A 16,696-nucleotide genomic window follows, 5' to 3' on the forward strand; every position below is an offset into this window, starting at 1 on the left:
GTCTCCGAGTGTACCGCTCCGTAATACGTAAAATAATTCCGACCTTCTCTGCGAGTAAGCTAAAACAGACAATGATCTTATTGTGATGATTATTACATCTATGGGAAGAAGGGAATTACACCAATGACTTGTGTTTAATGAAGAAGTTTGCAGTGTTGGTAGAAAGATTTGTTTTCTCAAAACTCGAAACTCGACTGTGACGAGATTAGATGAACAGTGCGTGTTTTTCATGAATTTTCTACCATGAGTATAGTGCATGCAATTAGATATAATCCGAAATAACCTATGAAGCATGTGTCATGTGGAGGATATCAATATATAATTGACTGCTTCTGTTTATATAATGTGTGCGCATAAGATTATGTAGTTGTACTCACAAATGCATGTATGTACAAGTGTATTTCTTCTGTAGCCAATTTTGTATTATCTCAATAATGCCAAACTTGCGCTGCCCTCCGAATATCCTATATCCTCATTCACAGCTCTCTCCATTTTTCTTCCTTACCCACTTCCCTCTTGATTGATTTCTCATCTCATCCCTTCCTTCTTTCTGAAATATATCACTTTCATTTATCTGCATATAGTATTCTGTATTTCCCTTTTTTAAGGGGAGGGGGACCTTGTTTAATAAGCTGTGCTTTATTTAGGTCTCACATATAATCATTATGAATACATAACCGTGCTCTGATTTTGTGATTGATATGTATTATATCATATATATATATATTCAAATCACGGGTACTTTCAAATGCTGATTAAGTGAATGTTTTTGAAAAAAATTGAATGGAATGAATTACACTGAAATTGTATTGAATTGTATTGTGTGTGGTTGTGTAAATGCAAACGTTAATCATACCAGTATATTGTAGTTTTCACTATGCCATTATGGTATAATACATAGGCTAAGGAAATAAAGAACATCAAACCAACATGAGAAATATGGAGCCTATAGCGCTCATGGCAAAGCAGTGACCAGATTTGATTTCCACTATCGTGACTATAGTATTACTCTACATCATTGTAGCATTTATATGGCTGTGTATGTTAAAGCAGATAAAACTGAATAGGGAGTGATTTGAGTGGTTGAGATTTTAGATCACTCGATAACACATTCCCCATTAAAAACTGTAGCTTGTAATCTTAATCAATGACCTCGATTTCTCTTCCCAATCCGTCCTCTTTCACTTATATTTGCATTATCTCCTCTTTATTAACCATTCCTTCTGAAATAAAGCTTTTATACACAATCATTGTAGTTCTTACATATATAGTTAACCAGTTTGCTATCAGAGGTGTTGGATAGTTCGAAGAGACATTGAACGGTATCTATTTCACGCGAAATTACACAAATCGCAATTATTCGCTTTTTTTACATTTCCCTACATGAGTTGCATGCTAATTAATGCTGATGAGAAATGAAAATGACGCGAGAGGTGAAGGGAAAGAAAAGAAATGTAGACAATTTTATTTATTTTTTATTCATTCAGTTTTCTTTACCCAGGGTAGCCCCATCAGTGGTTAACACATTGTTATCGTAGGGGGCCCTGCAACAGAATAAGAAAATATAGCAGTTCAACATACACAAAATAACATGGTGTGTCCAACGAATCAGCGATGTAGGAGAACCGTGTTGTGAAAGATACAATAGATTACAAGAGACGATAGATCACTATGGTTGGGTATAGCACATCCAAGTCACATACACGCCAATGCCATAATGATAATTATAATAATAATAACAACTAGAGATTGTAATTTGTCATCACTGACAAATTAAGGTGATCCGATTTTTTTTATCAATGATTCGAGTCCTGATACTGCAAAGTCTCAGCTACAACATATCAAAATCTGAGAGAAATTCACCGAAGCATAAGTAAGATAGTGCTCGATAAAGAGAGTCATGTCAATTTTCACATCTAAAAAATTCCCTCCCATAGAGATAACACGTCATAGCGAACATAGAAAAAGAAGTACATATGACCTTTGACCCCACTTTGCACAGACAAGATGGCATCTGAGCAAAAAGTGGTTATTTTATGAAATGATCCCTGTAACATGGATTTTACGTGTGCAAAATATGGGAAAGATAGGTCATGTATTCACCAAGATACAGGATGAAACATTTATGACCTTTGACCCTAATTTACATACCCAAGATGGCGTCTGATCAAGTAGTTGTTATTTTATGAAATAATGTTCGTGACATGAACTAAACATGTGCAAAATATGGTGGTGATAGGGTATGTTTTTCTTGAGTTATTGCACATAAAGTTGCAAAAAGAAAGGAATATCTCAATACATCGAAGATAAACTTTAATTTCAACCAAGTTTTTTCACGTGATCCCGACAACGTATGAAAAAACAAAGGGCACACTTACGATAGCCCTACGTCTCAGCTACAACATATTAAAACCTTAGAGAAATTCACTAAAGCATAAGTGAGCTAGTGCTCGATAAAGATAGTCATGTCAATTTTCATTTCCATAAAAATTGCACTCCCATAGAGATTACACGTAAACTGGTCAAATTTGACAAGGTTACCTTCAATCCATTTTTTCGAGGTGATGTCGTCATCTAATGAAAATTGTGTATTTAATTTATGAAAGAGCATTTCATAAGCTACAACATATTGAAATTTGGGTGAAAATTGGCAAAGGATAAGTGAGATACGCTCGAGTAAACTTGAAATTTGATGACGTCATTTTGAAAATTTACTTTTTTTACTTTATTAAGAAATTTGATATCTTTTAATCATTTTTTCAGCATCGCCAACCCATGAAATGACATATACAACTCATCAGCTTTCAGAATATGTAAAGGAAATGGGGGGTCACCGTCCATCCTGACGAGTAAAATCGGATTTAAGATTTGCGGTTTTTTGGCATAGTTGCACTGTCTATCGCCATTGACGCGCGCGCGGAATTTCAACTTTGACGGGCCCGTATGACGTCATATTGAGTCGGATTGACTTGAAACTTGGTAGAAATATTCCTTCACATTTCAGACATCTGATCACAGTGAAAAAAATGGGAAATTTCGATTGCATATGAGCTGTGCGTGCGTATATGCGCGCGCGCGTACGCGTCCGTCCGATTTTTTCATTTTTTCAAAAAATGCTCTAAATGGTCTGAAACGTGTGCAAAAAAATTTTGGGCTTGATTGGAGCATACAAATATTTCAACGCGCGCGTACGCGCACGTTTTAAGAGAAAATATAAATTTTGACAATATGAATAGAATTCGCTTGACTTGAAATATATGTGACGTAAATTTCATTTAAAAATTCCATCCCATTAATGAGATATGATTGAGAATGTGTTTTCATATAATGACGTCATAGTGACGTCACGGTCAACTGATCACAATGATTTTACTTGATCTGTCGTCTTTGGGACACGATACATACATGGTATAAGTTTGAACTTGATAGGCATAGCACTTTCTGAGCTAACCTCTGCACAACTTTTGAGGAGAAATAAAGAAAGAAACAAAGAAAGAAGAATAAAGAATCAGTACAGATACAGAAGGTGATCCGAGAGGATACTCGGATCACCTAATAACAACAATAATGATAGTAATGATGATAATAATAATAATGATAATAATAATAATAATAATAATAATTAATAGTGGCTTCTTGTATAGCGCCCAAGTCCACCTTTCGGTGTTCATGGCGCTTGAAAAATTAGAAAATAGATAGGCCCTACATAATTTATAAAACTTTCATAATAACATATAAAACTTTCGGGATGAAAACAACAGATAACATCTATCCACATTGTATGTCACTGCATAAACCTAACAAGAACTTTCTTGAAGTTGGTCTAGGACTCTGTTCATGCCACAGCTTTAGATCTGCCTCACGAATGCTAAGACGACGCCAATCAGGCCAAAAAAAAAAAAAAAAGGAAAGAAAAGAAAGTGCTCTGCACATGCGCGCGACAACTGTTTCCATTGTCCCACCCGGGAGGCTGCTTCGCGTTGTAGATCAATCCAAAGCTCGCTAATATGACAGATCAAACAGTCACAGTGACGTCATCGTGACATCACGCCATTTTGATTTGCATTGCAATTACAACAGAAAGCACTCTCTTTGGAAAATACGCAAAACTTACAAGACAAACAACTTTCCCATTCACTGTGTGTGTGTGTATGTGTGTGTGTATGTGTGCCTTTAAAGAAAAGGGTGTGAGGGAAACATAGGCCTCTTCACCATCTATCATCTAACAGGCAGAAAGAAAAATATCTATAGACCTACGTGATTCTATAAAATTTTGTACATTGTACATAAATGCGTATATAAATATGTACACATACGTATTATTAACACATATGTATAAATAATATTTACATTTACACATTCATATATGTATATATATATATATATATATATATATATATACAATTACTGAGAGAGAAGATGTTTTGTCAGAATAAAGGACGTGCAATGAATATACATTTCGATACCAAAACAGTTCTTTTTGCGAAAGTGGTACGCTTTTGAAAGTACCATGACACGTGAGGTGCAGTGTTTGAGTATTGTTCAGAGAACTTCCGTCATTCTTAGTCGTCAAAAGAGCTTGGATTGTGGTGGTGTTAATGTGATAATACAGTATTTTGAGCTTGAGCTTTTGAGCTTCATGTTCATCCTTGCCGCTGAACACTGACGTGCCTTATTCACCAAAGAAGAAATCCAATGCTCACAATGATGGTGAAGAAGACCACCATTTGCGTGATCCTGTTTGTCTTCGCAGCAGATTTGCTGCTGTTTGCTTTGGCAGCGGGGCTACCAGGACGAGACGGCAAGATTACGTGCATGGATCCCAGTGGTAACCCTGTAGACTGGTGAGTTCAGATACTTTCCTTTTAGGCTCCCCCTTGACAATTTGAGTGCATCTTCTCCACGTAGTATTTTTATCTTTTAAAATTTGCTGTTTTAACGTGTACACAAGGTCACATGACAAAGCTATATTAAAGGCATAATTTATCATTATTTGCAGATGAAACAAAAATCCAGCGTTTGTGTTTCAAAATAGTTCTAAAAGGGATAGAAACAACCAATGAAAAAATTTGAATCAGCACATTGGATGTTAAGTATTGTTAGATATACAACATGTGAACAATAGTTATATTAAAAATGTTTCCAGACTAAATCGTCCACAGTATATGTTTATTGAGAAAACATTGATACTTCTGTATGTCCTTATGTTTTAAGAATATTGCGAATTTTGTAGGTTGTTTTGTGATACAACTGACCTACACATATACATCAAATGTGATATCTTGAACATTTTTAAATCACTGCTCCCAAAGGTTAAAAAAGATGGCATTTAAGTTTATCCTATGCATAGTAATCATATACAGCCTAATACAGGGCTTCAGACGGACGTAATTGTTAATCACACAATCTGAGCATTGAGGTGCCTCTTTGATCTGAGTATTCTGTGTAGGAATGGTATGGGATTACTTCATCAGAATGATATGTCATAACAAGACGCCATAAATAAATGTGGCGTATACAGCTGATTTCGCGTATAACCAAGGAGATCAACACCACCTCCCTGACATTAGTGGCTGATGATCTATCGTGAAAGCTGATGTTTGCTACCACTCTACATTAATGACAGCATTCTTTCTTTAATCATTGATGGTATCGGTTACACTCACGTAGCCCAAGCCAGCGTGACGAGACGAGACAGTCATGTCTCAATACCGTCTACCCTTGTAGTGCCCATTACACGTAGGAAACGCAAACACATTATTAAGTTTTTATGAGCATACTTTATCATCCTTTATGAAGTCAACTACTGAGAGAACCATTGGCATGTTTACATTGTTTACGCTGTTTACATAAATATATTTTATGTTTTAATCACACCTAGTTAACATGATACACCTCACTTGTCGAGGGCTAATATTCATGAATTATAATCCAAAATAAGACGTCAAGACAGTGTTGATCTCTCTTTAGGCATTTCATATTCCATGCTGTCAGGTTGTTGGGCTATAATGCATATTAGATTTCCAGGATGCACCACCAAATTTCGAGACAAATTATGATGGAAACGCGTGATTGTCTAACATTATGCTGTATTGATGGAGTATGGATCTTTCTCTCTCTCTCTCTCTTTCTCTCTCTGTATGAGTGCGGTTTTTTTTTACAAATATTACGTTATTTACATCAAAGATGAACGTGGAGTACCTTTGTTAAAGTGGGATATAATAAGGTGATAATGGAATGTTTGCGAAGACCATTTTTGCGTTTCTTTTGTTGTATTTGAGGATTAATCATTATTGTTTTGTTTTAATGTTTCATCTTGCCACCTTGCCATCATTATCACTGCCAGGTGAGTATTGTAAAAGAAAGATGACAATTACAAGTAGGACAGATTTATTCAAATGTGAATAGAAACTGAAACCTGAGACGCATCGGCGAGTTGGATGTGTGTGTGTGTGTGCGCGCGCGCGTGTGTGCGTGTGTATGTATGTGTGCGTGTACATGTTTATGTGAGTGGGCTTTAAGAGAACTTGTGTTTCTTTGTTTGTAGGGTGTTAAGGGTTTGAGGGACTACAAAACTTGTTTTTTTTTTCATTTATAACATCATTCAGTGTTATAACCTGTAGCTAATTCATATCAGTTTTAACGGCAGCTATGATATGAGGAAATGAATTGTATTACAGGTGTATAAGGAAGTATGTGTTGTTGAACCAAATGATGTATAGTTTTTCCAGTACTGTGTGATTTGTGCCTGTGGACTCTATTTTCATAAAGTCAAACATTTGGCTGTGACTTTCGCTGTATGATGATTACATCATCATCCGAATGAAATTTTAACAAACATTAAGAAAATACACAATGGAGCTCCGTATTGTGTATACGTATTAATAGGCCAAATCGAAGAGTGGTACTGTAATTCTGGATTTTGACTGTCGCTTTTAGGTTCGAATTCCTCCCGGTGCATGCATGATATTCGGACGTCACAGCTTATTAACCCCTTGCATGCACCTCTTGACCAAAGTGAAAAAAATGAACATTAATTTTGAAATGGAAGGGGAAAAGTAATTGACAGCGACTTCTGCATTCTATAGTGTTGACACTAAAGATGCTTTCAAAAAGGGGGGGGGGGATGATTCATACTATATTGTCAAGATATTCCTCTTTGAAACTCCTTCAGGTTTATTGTCTACAAGCTCCCCCGCGATTCAAAGAGCAGTGACCCGCTCATCAAAGAGGGCATTGCTCACATGTACATGGATGTGAACAGCCAGTCTTTTTCGTGGTCCAACGTCTCCCTCAAAGACACCAGCCAGGCTGTGGCCCGAACTCTGCAGCAAATTTACAAGAATCACAAAAGTCAGGTACACCAACATTCTCTTCAACCTGTCATATTGTTTGTATTCAAGAAATATTAAGGTCACGCCAACAGAATCCATGATAATGTATACAAGGCATAGGAGAGAGTATCTACACATTACAAATATCCAAACAATTTAAGGGAAACCTCTGGATGATTTTTAAACTTTTACATTTGAATAAGCATGTATTAGTAATACTGAGTAGAGTTGCAGAATTTTATAGAATTGAAATAAAAAAATGGTTTCGAAATTTACAACAAATTGCAACGAACAAGGATGATGATATGGCAGCCTCACTATAAGGACTTATGAGTTGGGGTTCAAGCTAGGAGAAAAGAAGAAGGCATAGATTTTACACGGGTGAACTTCTTCTTCTTCTTCTTATTATTATTATTATCATTATTTTTATTACTACTACTACTACTTCTACTACTACTTACTATCATCATTATCATTATCAATATCATTATTGACAGTATTATTATATCGTTATCATTTGTACCGCAGTCTCCCCTTATTCTGTATGTTTCGTTTTTTTTTCTCCTTATCACAGGATGTCGTATATGTATTGTACAACGACGAATTTCCTAATGGAACGGTGTCTTTACATAAGGGTCACACGAAAGGTAAAGATTAGTTAGGTCTTTACATGCAAAATTCTTTAGGCCTATATCATGCACTAAACGTACCAATCTCTCACTCGTAGATCAATGATTGCTTAAATATTCAATGTTTAGAATAATCAGACTGATTACACAAACTTTTGGATTCGTTCCTGAGCTTTGTATCGAGCAATTAATTTAAGAAGCATTTGGGTGTCCTCCTCAAATCATCATAGCAACCATGCCCCTCTCCTTATTAATTGGTATATTTGACTATGATATTGTCATCTATGAGTTTGTCTTCTTTTTAGGTGATCCGAGTATCCTCTCGGATCACCTTCTGTATCTGTACTGAATCTTTCTTCTTTCTTTGTTTCTTTCTTTATTTCTCCTCAAAAGTTGTGCAGAGGTTAGCTCAGAAAGTGCATTGCCTCTCAATGTCAAACTTATGGTATATATGTATCATGTCGCAAAGACGACAGCACAAGTAAAATCATAGTGATCAGTCGACCGTGACGTCACTATGACGTCATTATATGAAAACACATTTTCATGCATATCTCATTAATGGAATGGAATATTTCAATGAAATTTACGTCACATATATTTCAAGTCAAGCGAATTCTACTCATATTCTCAAAATTCATTTTTATCTCAAAACGCGCGCGTACGCGCGCGTTGAAATATTTGTATGCTCAAATCGAGCTCAAAATTTTTTTGCACACGTTTCAGACCATTTAGAGCATTTTTTGAAAAATTGAAAAAATTGGACGGACGCGTACGCGCGCGCACATATTCGCACGCACAGCTAATATGAAATAGAAATTTTCAATTTTTTCACACGGATCAGATGTCCGAAATGTCAAGGAATATTTCTACCAAGTTTCAAGTCGATCCGATTCAATATGACGTCATACGGGCCCGTCAAAGTTGAAATTCCGCGCGCGCGTCAATGGCGCTAAACAGTGCAACTATGCCAAAAAAAAACGCCAATTTTAAACCCGATTTTACTCGTCAGGATGGACGGTGACCCCCCATTTTCTTTACATATTCTGAAAGCTGATGAGTTGTACATGTCATTTCATGGGTTGGCAATGCTGGAAAAATGATTAAAAGATATCAAATTTCTTACTAAAGTAAAAAAAGTAAATTTTCAAAATGACGTCATCAAATTTCAAGTTCACTCGAGCGTATCTCACTTATCCTTTGCCAATTGTCATCTAAATTTCAATATGTTGTAGCTTATGAAATGCTCTTTCATAAATGTAATTACATATTTTTGATTAAATGACGACATCACCTCGAAAAAATGGATTGAAGGTAACCTTGTCAAATTTGACCAGTTTACGTGTAATCTGAATGGGAGTGCAATTTTTATGGAAATGAAAATTGACATGACTATCTTTATCGAGCACTAGCTCACTTATACTTCGGTGAATTTCTCTAAGATTTTAATATGTTGTAGCTGAGACGTAGGGCTATCGTAAATGTGCCCTTTGTTTTTTCATACGTTGTCGGGATCACGTAAAAAAACTTGGTTGAAATTACAGCTTATCTTCGATATATTGTAATATTTCTTTCTTTTTACAACTTTATTTGCAATAACTCAAGAAAAACATACCCTATCACCACCATATTTTGCACATGTTTAGTTCATGTCACGAACATTATTTCATAAAATAACAACTACTTAATCAGACGCCATCTTGGGTATGTAAATTAGGGTCAAAGGTCGTAAATGTTTCATCCTGTATCTTGGTGAATACATGTCCTATCTTTCCCATATTTTGCACACGTAAAGACCATGTTACAGGAATCATTTCATAAAATAACTACTTTTTACTCAGATGCCATCTTGTCTGTGCAAAGTGGGGTCAAAGGTCGTATGTACTTCTTTTTCTATCTTCGCTATGACGTATTATCTCTATGGAAGGAATTTTTTAGGTGTGAAAATTGACATGACTCTCTTTATCGAGCACTATCTTACTTATGCTTCGGTGAATTTCTCTCAGATTTTAGTATGTTGTAGCTGAGACTTTGCACTATCAGGACTCGAATCATTGATTAAAAAAAATCGGATCACCTTAATTTGTCAGTGATGACAAATTACAATCTCTAGTTCTTTTTTCTTCTTCTTCTCGTTTCGTTATCATCAAGTGATTCATCTTACAGGTGATATTGCTTTCGACCAGGAATCGGGATTCTGGTTCAGTTTGATTTGATAGTTAAAGGACAAGTCCACCTTCATATACATCAGGATTGAGAGAATGCAGCGATATTAATAGAACACATCAGTGAAAGTTTGAAGAAAATTGGACAATCCGTTCAAAAGTTACGAATATTTTAAGTATCCTCGCAGTCACTGCTGGAAGAGAAAACTACTACAGTGTATGATGTCACATGCGTACAACTATATAAGGAAAATAAAAAGAGAATTTCACAAAACTTTACTTTTTGAATAAAGTGCGCATTTCTTCGACTTGCTACTGACGTATGTTAAGGGTAATATTATTCCCCCTGCCTTCTGAAAGAGGGAAGTCGAGTGTTCTTTTGTTGTGCGAGAAAAATGGAAATATGTTGAATTTTCTTTATTCTTTCTTTATATCGTTGTACTCATGTGACATCACAAGCTATAGTAGTCTTTTCATCCAGCCGTGACTGAGCAGAAACTTCAAAAATTCATAACTTTTTAACGGATTGTCCGATATTGCTCAAACTCTCACTGATGTGTTCTACTAATATTGCTGCATTCACTCAACCCACATGTCTACGAAGATGAACTTGTCCTTTAAACTACAATCACGCGAATAATTTTGAAAATTACTTCTTCCTCGAATCATACCAGATAAGAAATCATCCAGTCATGTCAATCTGCTAAACTTTGCGCTTAGATTTGATAATAGACACACTTTTGTATGGTATTGCAACATTTCGTCTGTTGTCTTTGAACAATTTACAGGTGATATTGCTTTCGATCAGGAATCGGGATTCTGGTTGATTCACAGTGTCCCGAAATTCCCGAACAGCTCTGATCAGAGTTATGTCTGGCCATCCAGTGCGGAATGGTTCGGCCAGTCCATGCTGTGTATCTCTATGAAGACTGCAGAGTTCGTCAAAGTTGGTAATGTGAAAGACTTTACATACACTCATTTGACCACTTGTGCTTCCGATGCTTACTGCTAATTTCTCATTAGATTGATTTGTAAAGTATACGTAGCACCAAGCCTCCTCCTCCTTTTCTCCCATACAATTTGTACTTATACAATTTTACTAGATCTAACAATGTCTAATACAAATACTACTATCAGTTGCTTAAACTAGTATCATTACTTCTACCATCACAACTGCTACTTAGCAAAAAGACTGTAGCTTTAAATTTGTTATTGTCTTACTGTTGTAAATTTTCCGTTTTGCATGACTGTAAAGTATATCATTCGTTATTCTTGTATTCATTTAAAGAGTTCCATTGTTTAAAAATGCAATAATTCAAGACTTCAAAGTTTGAGGTGCTATGAACTGACCGCTGCTGACAGTGCTGACTAAGAAGTCTTTCTTCTTCTTTTACCGAACATAGTCCCGAGGAAGTTTATTTCGTAACTCAGTATTAGCATGATTAGCAGATTAGGTCCTACTCAGTAACATTGTCAATTATACCGCATTGGAGTCAACATCTAACAAGTTATGAAGATATTTTCCTATGCGTTCATTGGGTATCGTGTGAAAAATTATTGAAGTAAACCTATTAGCAAAATCGCATAATCCCCTTTGATGTTTACAATAATAAAAAAGTAAGAAATAGAATACTAATGTCATATGTTTCAAGCTCGATTACACATTCACTCGCAGTTATAACGTACAAAGAACGGAAACATCACAGCGTAGACGAGAAAATATCTCGTCTCTCTGTATCCATGGTATCTCTGTTGATAATTTACCTGTGTCTCTATTACATGTTATTATGTTCATCGCATTGTTGTACTGATTACCTGACATCTGTATATACGAACATTTTATTGTATTCCCAATTATTTGTTTGTTGGAAATGAAATAAATCAACTTGAACTTGAACTTGAAAATGAGATGGTATATTTTATAGTGAGAGAAGAATACGACTTGCTGAGATCAGCAACTCAACTACTGGTATATATACAAGAAGAGACATCTATTTCCTGTAACTTGGCAAGTCGGCTTGTGTCAGACTGAAGACGAGTTGTTGTGCATGACGGCAAAACCATTTATTTGGGCAAAACTCGACATGTTGATCAAAAAGAAAAAAAAAGAATATTCTATTCTTCACCCCTCAGATAATCTTATTTGATTTCATTTCGTTTTATAACTTTTTCAAAGCTCACCAGTTTTCGTACAACAACCCACGGGTGTATGACGCAAACATTCCACAATCCTTCCTCCCGAAGTTTCACGACCTTGTCTTGGTAACTGAGGGCAACCACGTCGAAAGCGCTCCATGGAACTTGTCGGTTGACTTGACGTCTGTTGGTGGACAAAAATTCACCAGTTATGCTAAATTCGCCAATTTCAAAGAAGGTGAAAAAAATTGCATTCTTGAAGAGTGATTTTAATGAAGTAATAGTAATGACAGTTATGACGACGATGACGAAACTGATGGTGATAACGATAATGACTACGATGATAAAAATCTTGGCGTTAATAGGCACCATCTTGTTATGATTGGTTTTACGACATGATGTTCATGGATGGATTACCGATTGAAAACAAGACATTTACAGGTGGATAGACCTATCATAAGCAGCGTGATAAAACTCGGCATAACGAAAATGAATAAAGATACGCAAATCACATATCAATAACCAAAGATACACATATTGCAACTGATATCAACATAAAAGAGAGGATGCCTATCCTATTTCATAAAGGTGCCGTTGAGGGCAGAAACAATGATCCATGGCAATATCACTGGTGATGAAAACACTGATGATAATGGTGATGAAGACGAAATATTCCATCGAAGTGCAAGCACAATGATATATGATAGCAGAATCTTATCAGTAGATGAGGACGCTAGTGGGTAGTTGTGATGACGTCATGGAATCGCGGCCACCCCGGCAAAAGATCGAGAAGATTGGCGAGAGGTTGGGAAAACATCCCTAGTTTGAGCGAGAAGTTTCGCGGGAAGTTTGTGGTCACTCTGGCAAAACTTCGAGATCTTAACAAGTGCTTAAGATTCGAGATTTAAAACTTCTCGATCTTTTGCCAGTCTGACCGCGCCTTCTGTAGCATTTGTCATATTTTTCCAATAAAAACAAACAAACAAAAACAACGGGGGGGGGGGAGCTAGGGGGCGTGCAGTATAGAAGAAACTGATATCTATAATGTGAGGGTTGCAATTAAGGGAGTGATGTGTCCAGTAATGAGGATTATGATGAATATAACTGTGTTGTCGCCACAGATCTCTACTCTTACTGGGTGGCGCCTGCTTTGGGAGACGATATGTATGCTGAGACGTGGAGGAACTCGAAGACCAAGCTTCCGTCTTTCTGCACCGGCGTGTACAAGGTGGAAAATGTCGAGAATATCACCTTTGATGGCGTGCTAAGCTTCAAGTACACCAAGGACCATTCTAAATGGGCAATCAGCGAGCATAAGAAGTGGACGTGCATCGGCGACATCAACAGGAGTGTAAGTAGAAGCCAAGTTAATGTGCGTTTATGTGTTCAAGTTGTGTATACAAACCATTTACAACACTAAATAATGACGAGCTATATCTATAATACAGGCTTGTGTTGACGTTTTTGAAGAGCGGGAGTTAAAAAAAAATGATAAAGGACAGAACTATGATTAAGATTGCTGAAAGTATGTTCAATAAGAATGGGAAGAGTTGGAGTTTTGTGCAACCTGAGAGATAGACAGATGCATGGATAGGTAGATAGAAGTAGGGTTTTAACTCTTGGGATTACCCGCATTCTTGTAATGTGTTTCGCTGCCTACTTTGTGTCTTTGCTTTTAAACAGGAAAGCCAGTTTAAAAGAGGTGGTGGGACTGTATGCTTCAAAATTCCCGCTGTCTGGACCGCCTTCAACAAACTGATTGCAAACTTTTCCCGCTGTCTCAACCATTCCTGGGGGGCGTTTCATCAACGAGTTCGTGGGAGGTTTTCACCGACAAATTTGCTATCAGCCAAACAGACGCAAGGATTTCAGTAGCTTTTAACATTTGTCAGTGTAAATCACCGACAAAAAGTTTCATGAAACGGTCCCCTGACCTACCCTGAAGTACCCTGAATAGGCAGTAACGTCATAATGACGATATGCAGCTTTGGAAAGAATTATACATCGTAGAAATTTATGCCCTATATTACAATGGTAGGTTTGCACATAGAACCTACACCTGAGATACAATATTAAGTATTATTCTACGGTAAAATTTATAATCTGATCGTTGAAACATCAGAAATTCGGGGTTTTTTTTTTTCAAACTGTATATCCCATAAAGTAAGAGTATTTATAGCTTGTGAATAACTACGACAGTGACCACGTAATTAAAACAGCTACACCGGTGAAAGGGCCTCCATGCCTATAGTATTCTTAATAAATCTTACCGAAGGTCGTCATTGTACGATAACGAAATCACAAATTAAAACTTTAATACGTATTGTGACACAAATGTGAGGCAATTTGAGATGTCTCAATGTCGTTCACTCAAGTTTTCTGACATTATGTATTTCACGGATTGTATACATGCTGCTTTGTTTCCATGATCTTACAAACATAATTTGCGTCCATGATAATTATTATATTGGCATTTGACACCACTTTCATATCCAATTAATGACTGAGAAATGCAATTCAGTGTGATGGGATATTTCTGATCGCTATAGAAATACGAAGTGATAGGAGGTTTCTTGAGAACTAGCGCATAGTTGAACGCGGTGATACCTATAGGTTATTTTCATCGTTGCAACATTGTGAAAATAAATGGTGCATGGAATAATACAAGTAGGACACAGATGTACGGTTATGGCACAGTTGTAGTAGGTAGAAGTGTGGTAAAGTATGTTATATGGTCCATTATCTACGTTGTTTAAACAAAAAGAGAAAATAAAACACATTGCACGTGTGTCAACCTCCGTCCTAAATTTAGACAACCAAGAAATGAAGGACTCATCATAATGCTGTGCTCTATTTCAAAGGTGCAATGTCAGTCAAAAGTTTAATCGTTTTTGTTCGCATGAGTTTTCCTACTTTGGTTATGGTGTAATCTTTGCTTTATTTGCAAACACTTTGTAAATGTGAGTGATTTTAATAAAAGTTAGTAGGCCTACAGAAAATCTGTTCTCTTTAATATGTTTAAAATATTTATGTAAAGTGAAAAGCATTATGACGTTCGGAAGAAATGATATGATCATCAATGTCTTGTCTTTTACCTATACTCCTCTTTGTATGGCATACTGCACGGTATGATGCTGGTAAGATTACCGAGGGCTTTTTTCATCTTATAAGATGAAATTACAAGCTATGGTATAAGGTAAAATGAACTTAGATTAAATTGGACGTGCTTTTTTTTTTTGAAAGATATCTCAGCTTGTTTATCCAAGTCGATCTTTGGATCAAGGAGAGACGGATGTAAAGGCCGTGTCACACCATTCCGGGCAAGCTACGCGGGCTTGTGGCGAGGAGGTAGTTTCCAGCACGTAGAAGATTTTCAGCGGGCGAACAAGAATGTTTGCAATTTTCATTCATGCCTTGTCATACCGTACGGGGGAACTTCTGCGGCTTGACTTGCGGGGAAACAAATTTACTCCCCGGAGCTCTCCGCAGTTGGTCCGCACCTGACAGTATCTAGCGCGTACAGTTGCCCGGAGGTGCTCACGCAAGTCCGATTTAACCGCAGCCAAGTTTTGAGCATGACCAAAACTTTTTCCGGGTGAGTCGCGGGAATGCCCGTAGAGGTCCACGCAGAACGTCAGTAGGAGACCCTAAGCGGCAGTACTTCCCAGGCAGTTCCCACGCAGGTACTTCGCAGTCCCGTATGCAGCCAAGATAATGAAATTCTGTGAGATTTCAGCCATTCCATTAGAGGAATTCCTTCACTGACTTGTCAGCCCCCACGCGACTGGTACAAAGGTCACACAGTATACTCGCAAGTATAACGCGTCCAGCAAGTAAGACACATGCGCTGACTCGCACAAATCCTTTTCCGCCCTCAGGAATGTCCGGTATGCTAGAAAATCCCTACACGTAACAAGCCCGAGTAGCTTGCCCGGAAAGGTGTGACAGGGCCTAAACACGGTTGCGGGTAAAAAAAAAAATATGCGTGCACACCTCCGGGCGACTACTTTTGAGATACATGCTAGGTACTGTCATGTGCGGATCATCTACGGGGACCTCCGTGTAGTCAAAGTTGTTCTTTGCAAGTCGCACGCAAGGCTGGTGTGACACGGCCTTTACGTTCTTAAAGTGTAACTCGATGCCTAGGCTACTGAAAATGTGTCAGAGCGATGCGGATGCTCGATGCTGTCGCACACACATTCATATTCCTCTGTTGTCACACGTACCGCGGCGGTAATCTCACAGGGAAAATAAAGTAAAGGGGATAATTATGTCAATAATGATTACAAAGAAAAACACACAGAAAGGTACAGTTAGAGAGGAAAAAAAGAATAAGGAAAGCAAGAGAGAGAGAAAAAAAGGAAGCGTAAAAAAAAAATATGCAGGCTATACAATGCTAACATACCTTAACCCTATTAAGCCCAAGCTATTT

The 16,696-nt window shown here is 37.2% G+C and overlaps 1 protein-coding gene across 1 annotated transcript; it reads left to right on the forward strand.

Annotated features, from left to right (window-relative positions):
* Nucleotides 1-4,704: 4,704 nt before the first annotated feature.
* On the forward strand, nt 4,705-15,091 carry LOC139724214 (plancitoxin-1-like). The gene is made up of 8 exons (XM_071635358.1): nt 4,705-4,844; nt 7,175-7,358; nt 7,909-7,981; nt 10,917-11,078; nt 12,305-12,502; nt 13,386-13,615; nt 13,948-13,977; nt 15,077-15,091. Exons 1-8 carry the CDS (start codon nt 4,705-4,707, stop codon nt 15,089-15,091), a joined length of 1,032 nt encoding a protein of 343 aa, XP_071491459.1.
* Nucleotides 15,092-16,696: the final 1,605 nt, after the last annotated feature.

The sequence above is a fragment of the Diadema antillarum genome, unplaced genomic scaffold (assembly GCF_040938485.1).
Source record: "Diadema antillarum isolate AM-2024a unplaced genomic scaffold, OU_Dant_1.0 scf00000208, whole genome shotgun sequence".
Taxonomy (NCBI): Eukaryota; Metazoa; Echinodermata; class Echinoidea; order Diadematoida; family Diadematidae; genus Diadema; species Diadema antillarum.

Excerpts from the sequence above, each read along its gene's own strand:
- LOC139724214 (XM_071635358.1), top strand. The coding sequence starts at position 4,705 with ATGATGGTGAAGAAGACCACCATTTGCGTGATCCTGTTTGTCTTCGCA. Across the intron at positions 4,845-7,174 it reads AGTGGTAACCCTGTAGACTG|GTTTATTGTCTACAAGCTCC; the intron begins GTGAGTTCAGAT and ends AAACTCCTTCAG. Across the intron at positions 11,079-12,304 it reads TGCAGAGTTCGTCAAAGTTG|CTCACCAGTTTTCGTACAAC; the intron begins GTAATGTGAAAG and ends ACTTTTTCAAAG.